This window comes from Channa argus, chromosome 19 (genome assembly GCF_033026475.1).
Source record: "Channa argus isolate prfri chromosome 19, Channa argus male v1.0, whole genome shotgun sequence".
Taxonomy (NCBI): Eukaryota; Metazoa; Chordata; class Actinopteri; order Anabantiformes; family Channidae; genus Channa; species Channa argus.
The window spans coordinates 20,887,456-20,905,398 of record NC_090215.1 but is presented as its reverse complement, the minus strand read 5'-3'; the positions used below and the strand labels follow the sequence as shown (position 1 = coordinate 20,905,398).

At 39.8% G+C, this 17,943-nt stretch overlaps 1 protein-coding gene across 8 annotated transcripts in view; it reads left to right on the top strand.

Annotated features, from left to right (window-relative positions):
• Positions 1-17,943, top strand: part of LOC137104398 (NACHT, LRR and PYD domains-containing protein 12-like) — a 58,478-nt gene that overhangs the window by 17,393 nt on the left and 23,142 nt on the right. Inside the window, exons 3-11 of one of the 8 annotated variants that reach the window (XM_067485520.1) lie at positions 2,073-2,207; positions 3,064-3,183; positions 4,533-4,732; positions 4,963-6,760; positions 8,083-8,259; positions 9,565-9,738; positions 10,235-10,408; positions 11,947-12,120; positions 12,732-12,905. The exons of 3 other annotated variants lie outside the window; for them this stretch is intronic. In XM_067485520.1, the coding sequence (XP_067341621.1) occupies positions 2,092-2,207; positions 3,064-3,183; positions 4,533-4,732; positions 4,963-6,760; positions 8,083-8,259; positions 9,565-9,738; positions 10,235-10,408; positions 11,947-12,120; positions 12,732-12,905 (3,107 nt within the window). In that variant the 5' untranslated portion in view covers positions 2,073-2,091. Of the gene's footprint in view, positions 1-2,072; positions 2,208-3,063; positions 3,184-4,532; positions 4,733-4,962; positions 6,761-8,082; positions 8,260-8,733; positions 8,830-9,564; positions 9,739-10,234; positions 10,409-11,946; positions 12,121-12,731; positions 12,906-17,943 lie in introns of those variants that run through there. 4 more of the 8 variants (XM_067485521.1, XM_067485523.1, XM_067485522.1 and 1 more) reach the window with 4 other exon arrangements.

Sequence of the window (17,943 nt, the reverse complement as noted above, 5' to 3'; positions counted from 1 at the left end):
CAGCATTCGTACGTATGGGTCCTTATTGTCCAGGTGGGTGAGGGCCAGATGGAGGGTCGTGGAGATGGCATCGTCCGTGGAACGATTTGGACGATACGCAAACTGCATGGGGTCCAGGGAGGTTGGGAGTTGGGTCTTAATGTGCCTCATGACGAGCCTCTCGAAGCACCTCATCACGATGGGTGTGAGCGCGACTGGACGATAGTCATTGAGACAGGAGACAGTAGACCTCTTAGGCACGGGAACAATGGTCGTTGTCTTGAGGCACGTAGGAACAACGTTGCTGCTCAGGGAGATGTTGAAGATGTCTGTGAAGACATCCGCTAGCTGTTCTGCGCACTCCCTGAGCACTCTGCCAGGAATGTTGTCTGGTCCAGCAGACTTCCGTGGGTTAACTCTGCATAGAGTTTTCCTCACTTCAGCTGTGGTTAGACAGAGCACCTGGTCACTGGGAGGAGGAGTGGACTTCCTCGCCTTCACGTTGTTCTGTGCCTCAAACCGGGCGTAGAAGTGGTTCAGCGCATCTGGGAAGGAGGCGTCGCGGTCACAAGCAGGTGAAGTTGTCTTTAGTTCGTGATCGCCTGGATGCCCTGCCACATCCAAACCAAGACAATGAACAAGTACAAACTACTGATCAATAAGTAAGAAAGAGGCGTAAGCTAGAGGCGTAAACAGAAATGAAATAAAAACAATATATGAAATAAAAAACATACTAATTCAATCCCCTTCCTCTTTACAGAAGGGGGATGAGTTGAACAGTTTAATGTCCACTGGGAGAAAGGATCTCCTGTGTTGTTCTGTGGAGAACTTGACTGTGATCAGTCTCTGGCTGAAAGTGCTGCTCGGTGCAGCCAGCTCACAGTAGACTGGGTGGGATGGATTGTCCAGGATTGAGAGGAGTCTGGACAACATTCTCCTCTCAGCCACAACATGCAGAGGGTCCAGCTTCTCCCTCCCTATTAGTTTGTCTGGTCTGTCACTGTCTGCCACCTTCATGTTGCTGCCCCAACACACACACTTACTCAGTCACTCTCACAAACATGACCACATCTTCTAAATCTACATGGAGCTTTGTCACATGACAAAATACCACAACTTAATAAAATGGATTAACAGCAGCACTAGGACACAAATGATAACAGGTTAGAGTCTGGATCAGAACGTCCAGAACGATACCAGGGTCACATCCAGAGAAAAGGCTCATTGTTTTATGGTGGTGTGTCTGTGTCTCAGGCTGACTGAAGTCCAGAAAATGAGACATGTTGAACCATGTGAAGATAAAACTGTAGCAAACAATATATTAATTAATTCTGTTGTTTTGCTTCCTTCTTGACAAAAATGTTTCAGTTTTCTGTCCTGACAATCTGAAATTAAAGACAAATGTTTTTCATAAAACTAACAATAAATTCACAAAATAATGTCAAGTTCTGTCGGTCACATAATATCACTAGAATATCATCAGAAAACAGTGAGGAAGCACTAAAAGAAGGAAGAACTAGTTGAGGTCACTTCCTGTGATGATGGACATTGATTCAACTTCCTGAGGGGGCAGCAAACCACCTGAACACTGACCCCCCAGCAGAGAGAATTCTGCAGTGCCAGAAAGGATCCAGATCAGGTTGAATAAGAGGTGTTTTTCCAACTGACCCTGTCCTACCCACCACTGATCACCTTGCTGAGGTGTGTCCAGTTAGTCAGAAGCTGGATAATACCATCTTAGATGAGGTTGGGGAAAACTTGCATCTCGGCATCACCTATTTCTGATTGGTTGAAAAAGCCTGATCCAGGTTATCAGTGGTGGGTAAGGAAAGGATGATTGGAAAATGAGCAGGTCAGGGTTTTTTGAAGAATTGGATTGAGAACCACTTCCTCACATTTGTCCACTGTAAGGACGTCTTAAAGGGTAGTTTATCTGTGGATGGAGAGAGGAGGGAAACACTGAAACTCAAAGTCCAGTTAGTTCAGGCTCCATGTAGAGTAACATACATCCTGTTGTGTCTTCTGTGTGAATCTTGAACATGGTTTTGTGCTTGTTCTAGTTCTGGTCTCAGTGTTACTGGTTTGTGTCTCAGACTGACTGACATCCAGAAGATGGAGGAAGAGGACAGAGCAGAGTCAGCAGGACCCACCTGTCTGTCTATGAAGAGTAACTGGTCCAAACATGATCCTCCAGAGTTTAGTTCTGAACCTGGACCCTCAGACACAAAGTAAGAGACAGTTTCTGCTGTAAACTGAGCTGATGATTGAACATGAAAGCAATAAAAAGAAACATTTTTTTTCTTTATCTTCTAAAACAACTGTTTCCAAATCATGTTCATGTTTTTAACATGAGACATTTGAACTGCAGTTTTCTTTTCAATAAACACTCAAACATATAGATCCTCCACTGCAAATGTGTGGAGGTCTGATGACCAGGAAGACACAGAAAACAAGAGACGAAGAAACACTTGCTGTTCCTCTTTGTGCTTAGGGACCAAGAATCTAGTTCACTGTTCTTATCCAAACAATCAAACAACAGTATCAGGAAAAAGGACAAAAGACAAATCAGTTGTATTGACTCTGGGACAATTAAGTCAAAGAGTGAAATGTTTGGTCACTGATATAACAGTGTTATACAAAGCTCTGTTTTCTCTATGCAACAAGTCTGTTCAGAATTAAAGTTTCAAAGGCTGTTTGTGGAAAAGCTCAGGTTTAGGAGGAGACCAACATTTAATCTGGACAGAAAGACAAAGATGTATAGAGACGTGTAGATGCAGCCTCAGTTTGAAGCTGGACTCTCGGATCCAGAGTCATTAGGGGACAGTTTCTGCTGTAAACTTATGATTATTATGATGATGTTAAATTTATGAGTTGATATTTTGTGGTAAAAATTAACCAAATATTAATGAGACAAAGAACTCCTTTGTCCTATGTTCCTCTCAGTATCTCTGACAGCTGTGATTCACAGAGAAAAGCTGGAAATCAACACAAGAGAACTGCTACAATCTTTTAAAAGTCCTGTTTGCAGGACATCAGTAACAATTTATCAGTGGTTGATGAATAAAAACCTGTTTGTGTTTGCAGAGCTCAGTACCACAGACGGAGAGCAGAGCCAGCAGGACCCAGCTGTCTGTCCATGAAGAGTGACTGGTCCAAACATGATCCTCCAGACTTAAGTTCTGAACCTGGACCCTCAGACACAAAGTAAGATGTTGAGTAAGATGAAATGTTGCTCGAATGAGCAGGAAACAAAACATCTCTAACAGCTGTTTTTTTTTTTTTTTAGTATTTCATTACATTAATACATTAATAAATGTCCACATTGAGGCTCAGATAAAAGAAACTTCTCATTCTCTTCTGAATGTGATATTTTCCTGTCCGTCATACCAAAAAGCTGCTTTCTAATATAAATTCTGTTGCTTTGCAAAAAAGGACCTTAGCACATTTTAAAATGATTATTAACTTTATTTAATCAGGTAGTCTGAGTGAAATCATTTTCAGCAGAGCCCCGGGAATTAGAAACATTTAGAGTTTTGTCATAAAGGAAGTCCAACCAGCTTTGGTTACATAGGGTTCAGCTGCTGAAGTAGGAGCAGCATGACAGCGAAATGATGTGTTTTAAGAAGTATACGCTCCAAAGACTGGAAAAACTCAGGTTTAGGACACCATCATTTGAGTCTGGACAGAAAGACAAAGATGTGTAGAGACGTGTGGATGTAGCCTCAGTTTAAAGCTGCAGATAAAATGTTCAGAACATGTAGATGACTCAGTACAGGTTCTACTGATGTGTAACATACTGGGTCTGTAGACAAAGAGTCTCCAGGTGAATCTGAAGAGAGACTGGTCCACAGACAGACCTACAGACTTGTGGAATGAACCTGTACCCTCAGATCCAGAGACATTAGGGGACAGTTTGTGCTGTAACTGAGCTGAAGATGGTTCAGTGTTGAACTGTGATTCTAAAGTAAAACTAATCCGTTACTTTCTGTTGTTTCTAAAGTTTCAATCACATCATGTCTGTCCTGATTTAATAGAGAACTTTTTGGTTCAGGTTAAATTTTAAAAAAAGCAGCACTGATGAAAATTTCAGATCTGCAGCAGTGTTTTATTGGACAGAAGAAGGTGGAGACTCCAGGAGAAACAGTAACAGAGGATAAAGACAGAAACTAATGAAAAGATGCTCTGTGCTCAACTGAAAACCTCTTATTAAACAACACAGATAAAGTAATGTGTGTGTTCTATAGACGTCTCTCTGAGTTGTGTCTGTAATACAGTTTGATCCATCAGTCCGTCCTCTTATGTCTCCTGACTGTAGATGGAGTCTGTTTAATGGTCCAGTACAGTGTGATATGACTGAAGCAGCCACTGATGATAACGACCTGTTATTTTCCTTTTTATCTCTTTATAGAAAAGTCAAAGAGGTTTTCAAGTTTGAACACAAATGTCCCACAAAGTTTTACTGGAGAAAAACTTGTATAGAAAGAGCTGCATACGAGCTGGTTTTCAGACCCCACTACTGTAATATGTCACAGAAAACATGTTCATGTCCACAGAAACAGGAAGAGGACTCATGTTTCTGTGGAGGAGCAGCTGTCCCGCTGTGCTTTGTGTCAGAACGTCCTGAAGGATCCAGTCTCTACCAGCTGTGGACACTGGTTCTGCAGTCAGTGCATCACCTCATACTGGGACCAGTCCGGTTCATCAGGACACTCCTCCTGTCCCCAATGTGGAAAAAGATCCAGAACAGTACAAAGTAAGACTAAGCACTTTTTAATGTGAGATATTCTGAAACACTTCACAGACTTTGTTTGTTTTCTTCAGTGATTGTTTTTATAATATATTATAAAAACAGTTTATTATATTTAATTATATTATTATTTTTGTGTTTATTATTATAAATATCAGATTCTTAAACATCTTTGTGTTTGTTTTTGTTGGTAACAAAAAGAACAAACCAGATTCTGTTTCTTCATTCTCAAATAGCTTGTGATCTTTCATTAGATGTTGGTCTGCAGGAGGCTTTAGATGAACATAAGATCAGTCTGAGGAGGAGATGTGAATGTGTGACTGAAGGAAGTGATGAAACAGGAAGTGGAACCCTCCTCAACAGGATCTACACTGAGCTCTACATCACAGAGGGACAGAGTGAAGAGGTTAATACCCAACATGAGGTGAGGCAGCTTGAGACAGCTTCCAACATGAAGAACCTCCATGACACTCCAATCAAGGTCCACAACATCTTTAAAGCCTTACCTGACCAACAGAGACACATCAGAGTGGTACTGACCAACGGCGTCGCTGGTGTTGGAAAAACCTTCTCAGTGCAGAAGTTCAGTCTGGACTGGGCAGAGGGCTTGGAAAACCAAGATGTCAGTGTCCTGGTTCTGCTCTCGTTCAGGGAGCTGAACTTGATCAAAGATGAGCAGTACAGTCTTCTCACGCTGCTCCATGTTTTCCATCCAACATTACAGAAGGTCACAGCAGAGCAGCTGGCTGTCTGTAAACTTTTGTTCATCTTTGACGGCCTGGATGAAAGCAGACGTTCACTGGATTTCAACAACAGTGAGGTTGTGTCTGATGTCACACAGAAGTCATCAGTTGACGTGTTGTTGACAAACCTCATCCAGGGGAATCTGCTTCCGTCGGCTCTGGTCTGGATAACTTCCAGACCTGCAGCAGCCAGTCAGATCCCTCCTACATGTGTCGACAGGGTAACAGAAGTACAAGGCTTCACTGACACCCAGAAGGACGAGTACTTCAGGACGAGGTTCAGGGATGAAGAGCTGTCCAGCAGAATCATCTCCCACATCAAGACATCCAGGAGCCTCCACATCATGTGTCACATCCCAGTCTTCTGCTGGATCACTGCTACAGTTCTGCAGCACATGTTGACCACAGAGCAGAGAGGAGAGCTGCCCAAGACCCTGACTGACATGTACTCTCACTTCCTGCTGGTTTCGACCAAGAGGAAGAAGAACAAGTATGATGAGGGACATGAGACCAGTCCACAGGAGCTGACGGAGGCTGACAGGGAAGTTCTTGTGAAGCTGGGGAGGCTGGCGTTTGAACATCTGGAGAAAGGAAACATCATGTTCTACCAAGAAGACCTGGAGCAGTGTGGTCTTGATGTCACAGAGGCCTTGGTGTACTCAGGAGTTTGTACAGAGATCTTCAAAAGAGAGAGTGTGATCTTCCAGAAAACAGTCTACTGCTTTGTTCATCTGAGCATTCAGGAGTTTCTGGCTGCAGTTTACTTCTTCCACTGTTACACCACCAGGAACACAGAGGTACTGGAGGACTTCCTGGGGAACAAATTAAGTCTGGATGTTGTCCTGAAGAGAGTTATGGAGAAATCCCTCCGAAGTCAAAATGGTCACCTGGACCTGTTTGTCCGATTCCTTCATGGCCTCTCTCTGGAATCCAACCAGAGACTCTTAGGAGGTCTGCTGGGTCAGACAGAAAACAGTCCAGACATCATCCAGAGAGTCACCAACAACCTGAAGGAGATGAACAGTGATAAAATCTCTCCTGACAGATGCATCAACATCTTCCACTGTCTGATGGAGATGAAGGACCACTCAGTACATCAGGAGATCCAAGAGTTCCTGAAGTCAGAGAACAGATCAGAGAAGAAACTCTCTGAGATCCACTGCTCAGCTCTGGCCTACATGATGCAGATGTCAGAGGAGGTTCTGGATGAGTTGGACCTGAAGAAGTACAACACATCAGAGGAGGGACAACGGAGACTGATCCCAGCTGTGAGGAACTGCAGAAAGGCTCAGTAAGTCCAGATGTGATTAAACACACTTAACACACATAAAAGATGTTGGAACAACAAGTCAAATTGATCTGTTCTTGCTTTAAGATGAACAGATCACAGATCAAGGTTCAGCATTTCATCTTTCCTTTGATGGGGTCATGTTTTATATATACACACTCAGCCTCACTATCTTGGTGGCAGCAGCTCAGCACTGATTGAGACAATTCAACACAACTGTACAGTTGTTGCTCTTAAGTGACAAAATAATTTCAACTGTTACACAAACTGATTTTTCAAGGGAAAAACAAAATAAAGTGACAGTGATTGTGGTAAAAGACAAACGTCTTCTTCCCATATTTAAAAAAACTACTACAACAATATACGTCTTATCAAATAAGACTTTTCAACTTTTCCTTCAGACAAAGTGGCAGCAACATATTTAACATATTTAAATGTAGCAGTAGCTTTTGTTTGCAAAATGAATAATAACTTGTATAAAACACTAGAGAAACAGAGCCAGTGGAGATAAGACTGTTCTAACCTGGGATCATGGTGGACGTTAACTCGTCATGAGGAGCTGGGCTGCAGGCTGCTGACATGACGCTGTGTTGTCTGGTAGAAAATGTTGGATCAGATTCACAGATGGACTTTATTTGGATCAACGGAGCACATGTTGGAAGTGTCGGCTGATTCATTAAAGGAACAGATCATAACCTGTTGTCACTTAATGAAGAAATCATGTTTGTAGAACTGTTGGAAATAAACTCTTTCTGTGGTTTGTACTGATGATGCAGCAGGATGAATCCTCACATGTTTAGGGCTTTATTATCTGCTCACATGGCGCTAAAAGCTCAGAGTTTCACAGTGGAGATGGACAGTGACTCAAAGCACACTGTGAAAGACACCCAAGACTTTTTCAAGGCTCCAAAATTGACTGTTGTTCAATGGCCAAGTCAGTGATCTGACCTGAATCCAGTTAAACTTGGATTTGACCTGCTGAAGGCAAAGCCCCCAAAAACCAGACAGAGAACCAGGACCATGAAATCTGTGTCCCTGTTCAGATACTTGTGGACCTGACTGTGTGTGTGTGTGTGTGTGTGTGTGTGTGTGTGTGTGTGTGTGTGTGTGTGTGTGTGTGTGTGTGTGTGTGTGTGTGTGTGTGTGTGTGTGTGTCTCCATAATGTAGAAAAGTGTTACAGAGGATGAGTTCAGACCATTTAGCTGCTGCCTCCATCTCATTCTGCTTTGTGATCAAAACAGAGAAAATATAAACTTTATAATAGATCTTTAATTATACTTAATGAGAAATAATATAAATATGACATTTTTATTTGTGATCACAGACTTTGTGGCTACAATCTCTCAGAGACTCACTGTGAAGTTTTGGCTTCAGCTCTGACGTCCAGCACCTCCCATCTGAGAGAACTGGACCTGAGTGGAAACATCAACCTGCAGGATTCAGGAGTGAAGCTGATTTGTTCTGGACTGAAAAATCCAAACTGTCTCCTGGAGAGTCTGAGGTCAGTTTTCCATCTTAAATCCATAAGTGAATGTTCAGGTTTGGTTTGGTTCATTAGTTTCCAAGTTTGTCTGAGCAAAAATGTAAAAACCATTTCCTCAGGTCAAATCCCTCAACACTATGTGGGACTCCAGTTAGAAAGATGATTCAGGAGGAAGCTGAACTCAGTGTGCTCATTTATTTTACAATTAATCATGTTTTATTGCTCATTTGGAGGATTCAAACTTTTACCTTAGATTTTGCACTTCATTGAGGACTGTCTGCCATCCAGCCCATAGTTCCTCATGTATGCAGATAAACAAATCCACTCTCTTCTGGATTCCTAGATGCACAGAAGCTGCTAATTTCCATGCAGAGTCTGAATCCCAAACAATTGACAGGTCATTGAAGTATTTGTCATGTAAATGTTGATGCAGTAAACAACTTCTCATCTTCTAATACACATGCACTCTATTGCAAACTCTATCCAACAAAGGTGTATGAGTCCATGTGCCTGTTTCTAGTGCTAGATGATGAGCTGAACCTCTGAACAAGAACCGTAATCTAACCCACTGTGTATCAGAAATAGAAGGTAAATAGTGTTCTTGTTCTCTAGTTGTTTGAAAATGACAACACCTGCTAAAATGGATGGATACCAAGCATCATGTGTTTTATCTCTCAACCACTGATAAAGGATAGTTGTAAATACTTTTATATCGCCCACACTTTAGGCTTCCCAAGCAATAGAAAAGCAAGAATATCTGTCACCCATGTTAAAAATGACACATTTAAAGTAACAACCACAAGTTCTTTCAATCCAACATGTCTGATAGAAGCTCAGCAACTAATGAATGAAGGATTCATGATGGTTTGATTTTGAAAAGGTTTTTATCTTTGTTAAGTTACTGATGGAGTCTGATTCTCTTATGAGACCTGACTTTACTGGATCAGTTTCAGGAGCACAGATCAGTACTGACCACAGTCTGCACCCCCTGTTAAGGTGGTCTAGAACCAAAGCTGATCAGTTCTTTAAAGTTTGATCCATTTCACTGATGAATCAAAGTATTGTAGGAAGTTTTTAGTCTGTCAGATGTGATTTGATGTTTGTCGGATAATTCCAGAGGTGAGTGAGGTGAGCAGCATGTTCTGAATCCATGCTGACATGAATAGGTGTATGAATGTTGTGCTGACATTTGGATGATGTCTGTAAAGGCTGAAATTCTGATGATCCACAATAACACAAGGCCAAAGTCACTCTAACACCATTGATTAGGACAAATCTGATTGTTACTAATGATTTGATCCTCATCTTTGATTCTTTATTCAGATTGTGGGGCTGCAGTTTGTCAGAGATCAGCTGTGATTCTCTGGTCTCAGCTCTGAAGTCCAACCCCTCCCATCTGAGACAACTGGACCTGGGCTGGAACAAGCTGCAGGATTCAGGAGTGAAGCTGCTGTGTGGTTTTCTGGAGAGTCCACACTGTAAACTGGAGACTCTGAGGTCAGACACCATGTTTTAGTTTTGTGCTGAGATTAATATGATGTGAAAGTTGTGGTGACACTAAACTACAGACAGCTTCATGTTTCTGAGGTCAAATCACATTCAAACTGTTCAGTGGTTGAAAGTAAGTTTTGAAAGTGTCGACTCTTATTGTAAAGTAGAAAAATCTGATGTAAAAATGTGAAAATGACATTTGATTGTCAGACTTAGAATTGAAGACACTTGTATAAAGCAGCAAAAGAGAATCAGCTTGGAGCAAATAGAAGGAGGAGAGAAGAATCAGCAGGTTAAGAACAGGACACACAGCACTAAATAGTTGACTGAAGCTAATGAAGAAGCATCCAACTGCCAACTGTGTCAAGAAGCAGAGACAGTTGATCCTGTTTAATATGATGATCCACAATAACACAAGGACAAAGTCACTCTAACACCATTGATTAGGACAAATCTGATTGATTACTAATGATTTGATCCACATCTTTGATTCTTTATTCAGATTGAGTGACTTCAGTTTGTCAAAGATCAGCTGTGATTCTCTGGTCTCAGCTCTGAAGTCCAACCCCTCCCATCTGAGAGAACTGGACCTGAGAGGAAACAAGCTGCAGGATTCAGGAGTGAAGCTGCTGTGTGGTTTTCTGGAGAGTCCACACTGTAAACTGGAGACTCTGGGGTCAGTTCACTGAGCTGTAGTTAGTTAATTAAAATCAAAAGATTTATGTTTTTGTATTTTATCATCAGACTAACAATTATTTCTTCAGTTCCAGTCAGAGGTTTAGCGATGCGTCATCGATTACCAAAATATGACAATTTATATAATATGAGTCGATGCGTCGCAAACAGGGCTTGAAATTAATCATGTCCCTTTGTCCCAGGGACAGTAAAAATGGCACCTGGGACAATTTATGGAGAATAATGAGCTCAGTGTGCACATTTAGTTTGTTAAAAGTTAACTAGAGCATGAAGAAATAAATCTCTGTGTTCTGACATCATCGTATATGAATTCTTCAAGACACCACTGAGATTAGAGAATAAGAAAATAAACTTTTGGAGCAGCTTCTTCTCTCTGAGTCTGAACGAGGACGGAGCTCAGACAAGTGTCCCTGTCTGCACCAAATTAACGATGTATAAGAGGAAATGATCCAAACACTCAAACCATCAGAAATGTGCAGAAAAGCGATCATTTCAGATGTGCCCACAGTTCCCCATCCACAGTCAGAAAAAACTGTTCATAACATGCAGTTTCAGCCACATATTCAACCCTAATATCAGATTCTGCTCTAGCTGCTGTAACCATTTGTTCTGCTCTTGATTGGTCACCTTCCAGCTCTGCAGACGCAGATACAGAAACAGGTTCAAGTTGGAAGTGGGTTATTTCTCTTAGAGCAAAGCACAATGTCAGCATTTCACTGCTGAATACACTAAAGATTAAGACATAAGTGTGACTATGAAGTGATCTAGAAATCTGCTGACAATATGAATTTAAAAATAAGTCAGACTGATGTTTTAGCTGTTGTAGTATTTAAAGTAAACTAAACTGTTTCCTGTGTTCTGTAGTCAGCACATTTCCATCACAGTATGTCAATCAGAATGTTTTTAGAGTAAATTGTTATATTGTTAAAAAAATAAAAAATAAAAATACCTTAATAGGAAGCTAATCTATAGATTAATCAATTAATGAAAACAATAATTGATAGATTAGATGACATACAAATATTTGTTGGGTGTTGCCCTAATTCTAGTTAATTTCAGTGAGTTGATGAAAAAGGTTCAAACCGTTACAACTCACTTGAATTTCTGAGTTTCTCAAAAAACTGTTATTTTTCAAATAGAAATAAATTATTTCACAACAATAAAGAGAATTATTGTATTATTGTTTAAGTTGGGGATTCTTGCCAATATTGTGTTTTTTGTATCCTCATTTGTAAAAGAGAAACTCAAAAAAAAACTGTTCTAAAGTCTTTCTGACATTCATGACATTTAAGTTGAGCATAAATGTGATAAAATGTGAGTGAGGTGAGCAGCATGTTCTGAATCAGTGCTGACATGAATAGGTGTATGAATGTTGTGCTGACATTTGGATGATGTCTGTAAAGGCTGAAATTCTGATGATCCACAATAACACAAGGACAAAGTCACTCTAACACCATTGATTAGGACAAATCTGATTGTTACTAATGATTTGATCCACATCTTTGATTCTTTATTCAGATTGAGTCGCTGTAGTTTGTCAGAGATCAGCTGTGATTCTCTGGTCTCAGCTCTGAAGTCCAACCCCTCCCATCTGAGAGAACTGGACCTGAGAGGAAACAAGCTGCAGGATTCAGGAGTGAAGCTGCTGTGTGGTTTTCTGGAGAGTCCACACTGTAAACTGGAGACTCTGAGGTCAGTTCACTGACTGATACTGTTGGAGATTTTATTTGTTTAGTTCACAACTTTATTTAAGTAACAATTACATTTGAAACTTTCATGACACATTTCTTCAGTTTTGTACTTTTGGTAACATTTGTAAATAAACTGTATAACCTGTTCACTTGTTAAATCTAAATGAAGTTTTATAATAACAGTACACAAAATCCTCACAACTGATATTTCATTTAAATCAACTGAAATAAATTCAGACAAAACTGTATTTCTTTGTTTTTAATTCCCCTCAGTGAGTTTTCATCACTGATTCTGTTCATATAAAAACAGTTCTATTTTTTCATAGAGGTGAATTTTCTTGTTAAATGAGTTGAAAAATGTTTAAAGAACCAAACTGTTGTTTTCCCATGTTTCAGTCCATGAAGTGCAAATTGTTATTTCACATTTCTTCTGAACATTTTCCAAAGTTTTCATGAAATCATCTGTAAGTTGGGATTCAAATAGTTTATGTTATGAATAGTTTAGTAGTAAAATACTTTTTAGTTTTGCTTATTTTAGAGAAAACACCATTGATTAGGAAATTTCTGATGGATTACTAATGATTTGATCCACATCTTTGATTCTTTATTCAGATTGAAGAACTGCAGTTTGTCAGAGATCAGCTGTGATTCTCTGTTCTCAGCTCTAAAGTCCAACCCCTCCCATCTGAGAGAACTGGACCTGAGTGACAATGATCTGCAGGATTCAGCAGTGAAGCTTCTGTCTTATCTTGTGGAGAGTCCACACTGTAGACTGGAGACTCTGAGGTCAGTAGAGGGTTGGAGTCAGTCCATGCTACTTTCAGCAGTATTGTACTAAACCCAGTTAGTATCAAAGCAAAGATCCAGTTTTTCTTGTAAAGCTCCAACCTTCTCAGTGGCTGCTTTCCTCAGTGAAGCTGTGAGAGGACAATGGGGACAGACTTCAGGGTTGGACACAGAGACACAGAGAACAGTCAGCCAATCAGATCAGCCAGAAGCTTGTTGTGATCATGTGTTTGAGTTGATGTGAAGACGACTGTTGTTGTTGTCTTCATGTGGACAGGAAATAAAGCTGGATTCCAGCTGACAGCCTCACAACATGTATAGAGACAGTGGTCCTCACATGGTTACATTTAGTAACCATGTGGTCTTTGTACAGACCAGAACCTCTGCTGACTGACAGATGATGAAGTGAGTCTCTGGAAACATCATTGATCTCCTCTGTTCTCTCTCATTCTCTCTACAGGTGAAAGTGATGATCTGTCTGTGTCCTGATGATCCAGATGTTGCAGCAGCAGCAGCATGTTGTGTGCAGAGAGGCTCTGACTGGACCATGTTACTGGGAGGTAGAGTGGAGAGGAGAGCTTCATCCAGCAGTGACAGAGTATCAGCAGTGGATCTGGATCTGCTCTGCTGCTGCTCTGTCCTTCTACACAGTCTCTGCAGACACACTGAGACTCCTCCACTCGTTATGTTCATTATGTTATGTCTCCTACAGTTTCTTTCTTCTTTTTGCCATTTTTCTCTTGAGGAAATGAAGCTTCCTTTAGTCATGTTCATATATACTTGATCTATTTCTACTTTGACTTTAGTCCATTTAATACTTCATCAGATGTGAGAGATGCTTTATTTCTTAATATGTTTAAATCTTGTAACATTTCAATTCAATTCAATTCAACTTTATTTATATAGCGCCAATTTACAACAAAGTCATCTCAAGGCACTTTACAGAATAAAGTCCAGACTACACAAGTATGTAGAAGCCACCCAACAAATCCCCTTGAGTAAGCCATAGGCAACAGTGGAGAGGAAAAACTCCCTTTAATGGGAGAAACCTCCAGCAGAACCAGGCTCAGGGTGGGCGACTTTCTGCCTTGACCGGTTGGTGTGAGTGGAAAGTGGAGAAAGAAAAGAGCAACGAAAAGCAACAAAAAAACAACAACAAAAAGCAACAACAAGAAAAGCAACAACAAAACAACAAAAAAGCAACAACAAAGCATCGTACAGGTTGTAGGATATAGAATTAATGGCATACAGTGGTGACAAATAAATGTATAGAGAAAAGCTAGTTAGGGTTGAGTGAGCAGTTTTAACTATAAGCTTTATCAAAAAGGAAAGCCTAGTCTTAAAAGTAGAGAGGGTGTCTGCCCCATGAATTTGGATTGGAAGCTGGTTCCACAGGAGAGGAGCTTGATAGCTAAAGGCTCTGCCTCCCATTCTACTTTTGCAAACTCTGGGAACCACAAGTAGGCCTGTATTTTGGGATCGAAGTGGTCTAATCGGGCGATACAGAACTATGAGATCTTTTAAATATGATGGAGCTTGACCATTAAGAGCTTTGTATGTAAGGAGGAGGGTTTTGAACTCTATTCTAGATTTTATGGGAAGCCAATGAAGAGAAGCTAGTGAAGGTGAAATATGATCTCTCTTTCCTAATCCAGTCAGCACTCTTGCTGCAGCATTTTGGATTAATTGAAGGCTTTTTAGGGAGTTATTAGGACACCCCAGAAGGAGGGAATTACAGTAGTCCAACCTAGAAGTAACAAATGCATGGACCAGTTTTTCGACATCACTTTGAGACAGGATGCTTCTAATTTTAGCAATGTTCCGAAGGTGGAAGAAGGCTGTTCTAGAGATTTGTCTTATATGTGACGTAAACGCCAAATCCTGGTCAAAAATAACTCCAAGGTTCCTCACCGCAGTACTGGAGGCCAAAGTTATGTCATCTAAAGTAACTATATTGTTAGACAGCACATTTCTCATGTTTTTAGGCCCAAAGAGGATGATTTCAGTTTTGTCTGAATTTAGAAGTAGGAAATTGTAGGACATCCAGGTCTTTATGTCTTTTAGACATGCTTCAAGTTTGACTAATTGGTTAGTATCTTCTGGTTTCACAGATAAATAGAGCTGGGTATCATCTGCATAGCAGTGGAAGTTTATGGAATGTTTCCTAATAATTTTGCCTAAAGGTGACATATACAGATTAAAAAGTATTGGTCCTAACACAGAGCCCTGTGGAACTCCATAGCTAACTTTGGTGCATAAAGAAGAGTCATCATTAACATGAACAAGTTGGAATCTGTCTGAAAGATAAGATTTAAACCAATGTAATGTGGTTCCTTTAATCCTAAATCCATGTTCTAGTCTCTGTAATAAAATGTTGTGGTCAATGGTGTCAAATGCGGCACTAAGGTCTAGTAAGACGAGTACAGACACAAGTCCATTATTTGAAGCCAGGAGAAAATCATTGGAGACTTTTACCAGTGCTGTTTCTGTACTGTGATGAGCTCTAAATCCTGACTGAAAGTCTTCATACAAATTATTCCTGTAAAGGTGGTCACATAATTGTTTTGCAACTACTTTTTCAAGGATTTTAGAAATAAACGGGAGATTTGATATTGGTCTATAGTTGGCTAAATCACCTGGATCAAGACAAGGTTTTTTAAGTAATGGTTTGATTACAGCAACTTTATAGGCCTTTGGTACATATCCAGTTTCTAAAGATAGGTTAATCAAATCTAATATGAATGTGTCTATTAAAGGTAGAACATCTTTAAGCAATTTGGTTGGAACAGGGTCTAAAAGACATGTTGTTAGTTTTGAGGAGGCGATAGTTGAACTTAGCTCAGTGAGATCTATGGGTGAAAAACAGTCTAAGATGGATTGGGGCCTTATTGAGGATTCTAGAGTTGTTGTACATGAAGATCTATCTGTAATATTTGTAGGGAGGATCTGGTGAATCTTTTCCCTAATGGCTACAATTTTACTAGTAAAGAAAGTCATAAAGTCATTGCTGCTCAAAGTTAAGGGAATACTAGGCTCAACAGAACTATGGCTCTTCAACAGCTTCTTCAATATTCTCCAGTCTTTTTTTCTTCAATGTATTTGATGGTTAATTCCCTTTATAACTTTATATTGGAACAATTCCCATTTTTGTATATTATTCATTTTATTCTCTTTGAATATTTTATCAGCTGTTTCTTCTTTCAATTTACAAAAGATTTTATCTTTTAGTAGATCAGCACTTTTTTTGCTTCGGGTTAGTAAAGGTGACACTTATCATTCTGGGATCAGAAAAAGGGGCAGAACTATGTGTTGTTTCAGAGACAAATGACAGTATTGAAGATGATAAAAGCCACAGGTCAATTCTAGATTGTAATGAACCATTTGTGTTGCTCCATGTAAATTCCTTTTAGTAGGGATGTAGAAAGCACCAGGTATCAGTAACATTTAGTTGTTCACATAAGTGTAATATCATCTTAAGTCTTGATTTACAGGATTTTCTTCCTGGTATTCTGTCTGTTACATTATCAACTACATAATTAAAAAAATATATATATATATATTATTATTGTGTCCATAAATATGACATATCACAAATCTGCAGTTTGTCCTTAAAACCAAAATGATCCATCTGCCATCCTGACTTAAAAAGGATTCTACTACTGAGTTGTTTGAAGCATGGCTTAAATAAACCTGATCTCCCTGTTGACTTCTCCAAAATGTACCATCTTAATCACATGAATGATTTAAAAAAAGATCTAATCTACATTGAAGCATCTGCAGAATAGAAACATAAACTTCCTTTTAGTGATATTTCTGCCTCTAACATTAAGAGATATTCAGATGAGGTTGCAGAATCTCTTGCCAACTGTTGCCATATTAAGTGAAGAAAAATAACAAGAGAACAAATTGAAATTTAAAATGTAAAAAAGGAACCAAAGGAACAAGAAAAGAGTCTTAACCTCTTTTAGCAAATCATAAATACTCAGAAGAAAAGCAGCACCATGAAAATGTTCATTTATCTTGGGCCATGACAGTCATAGTATTAATAATGTTAGTTTGCGTTTTCTTTCACCAACCAATGATCTTGTTGAGGCTTTAAGCAGCAAATCTCACACCTTCAGTAAAGACAGCTGGACCATCATCATCTTCTTTCCTTCTCAACTAAGGACCACAGTTTGTTCCTACAGTCCTTCTCAGAGCACGTCAGGTCCTTAGTCATACGAAGGTTCCTCTTTTTCCTGATGTCAGCATTGCGTGAAAGCTTCCACCTGAAACCTGGATATTTTATCTTTTGATCTTATTCAACCAAATTGTTGTAAATAATTTCAAAACACAAAACATAAGAATCTTAAGCCCATTTTAGCACAGAATAATGCTCAGATTCATTTTGCATGTTAATCTTTATTTTCAGTAATAACAACTTGGTAAATCTGTGACATTCTACTGATCAGTTTTTGCAGATATGCAGTAGTGATTTCCTCACAGAGGTTCTGTACTAGGTTGGTCCTGAAATCTTCGCTCCAGCTTCTTCCAAACCAACTCGATGAGGTTCAGACCTGGTGATTGAGCTGTGCCAAACAAACACAGAGAGGTTTCCAGCAGCTATTTTCTTCTCCAGATAATTCTTATGCAACCAGGAAGAAGGCTTGCAGTCATTGTCTTGCTCATCATGTTTCCACCTCCATACTTCACTGGTGGTGTTGGGCAGCCATCTATCATCTTCTCATGAGCTCTGCAGATGACATGTTTTTCACTTGGATCCAAACACCTCAAACATCTGTGAGTACTTGTGTTCTTGGGCAGATGCACACATGGACCTTCCACTGGATCTTCTGTCCTGATTGGATCCAGTTGCAGCATGTGCAACAAACACCTTTGAATTTCTTGGCTCTATCTCATAGAGAATAACCTTCGTTTATAGAATAGACTGACTGACATTCTTCTTCTGACAATCACATTTTTTTTATGTTTAGCTGAAGCTCAGTTGGTAGCAGTTGACCACAAACACATGGTCAGTGGTTCAACTCCCGGTCGTCCT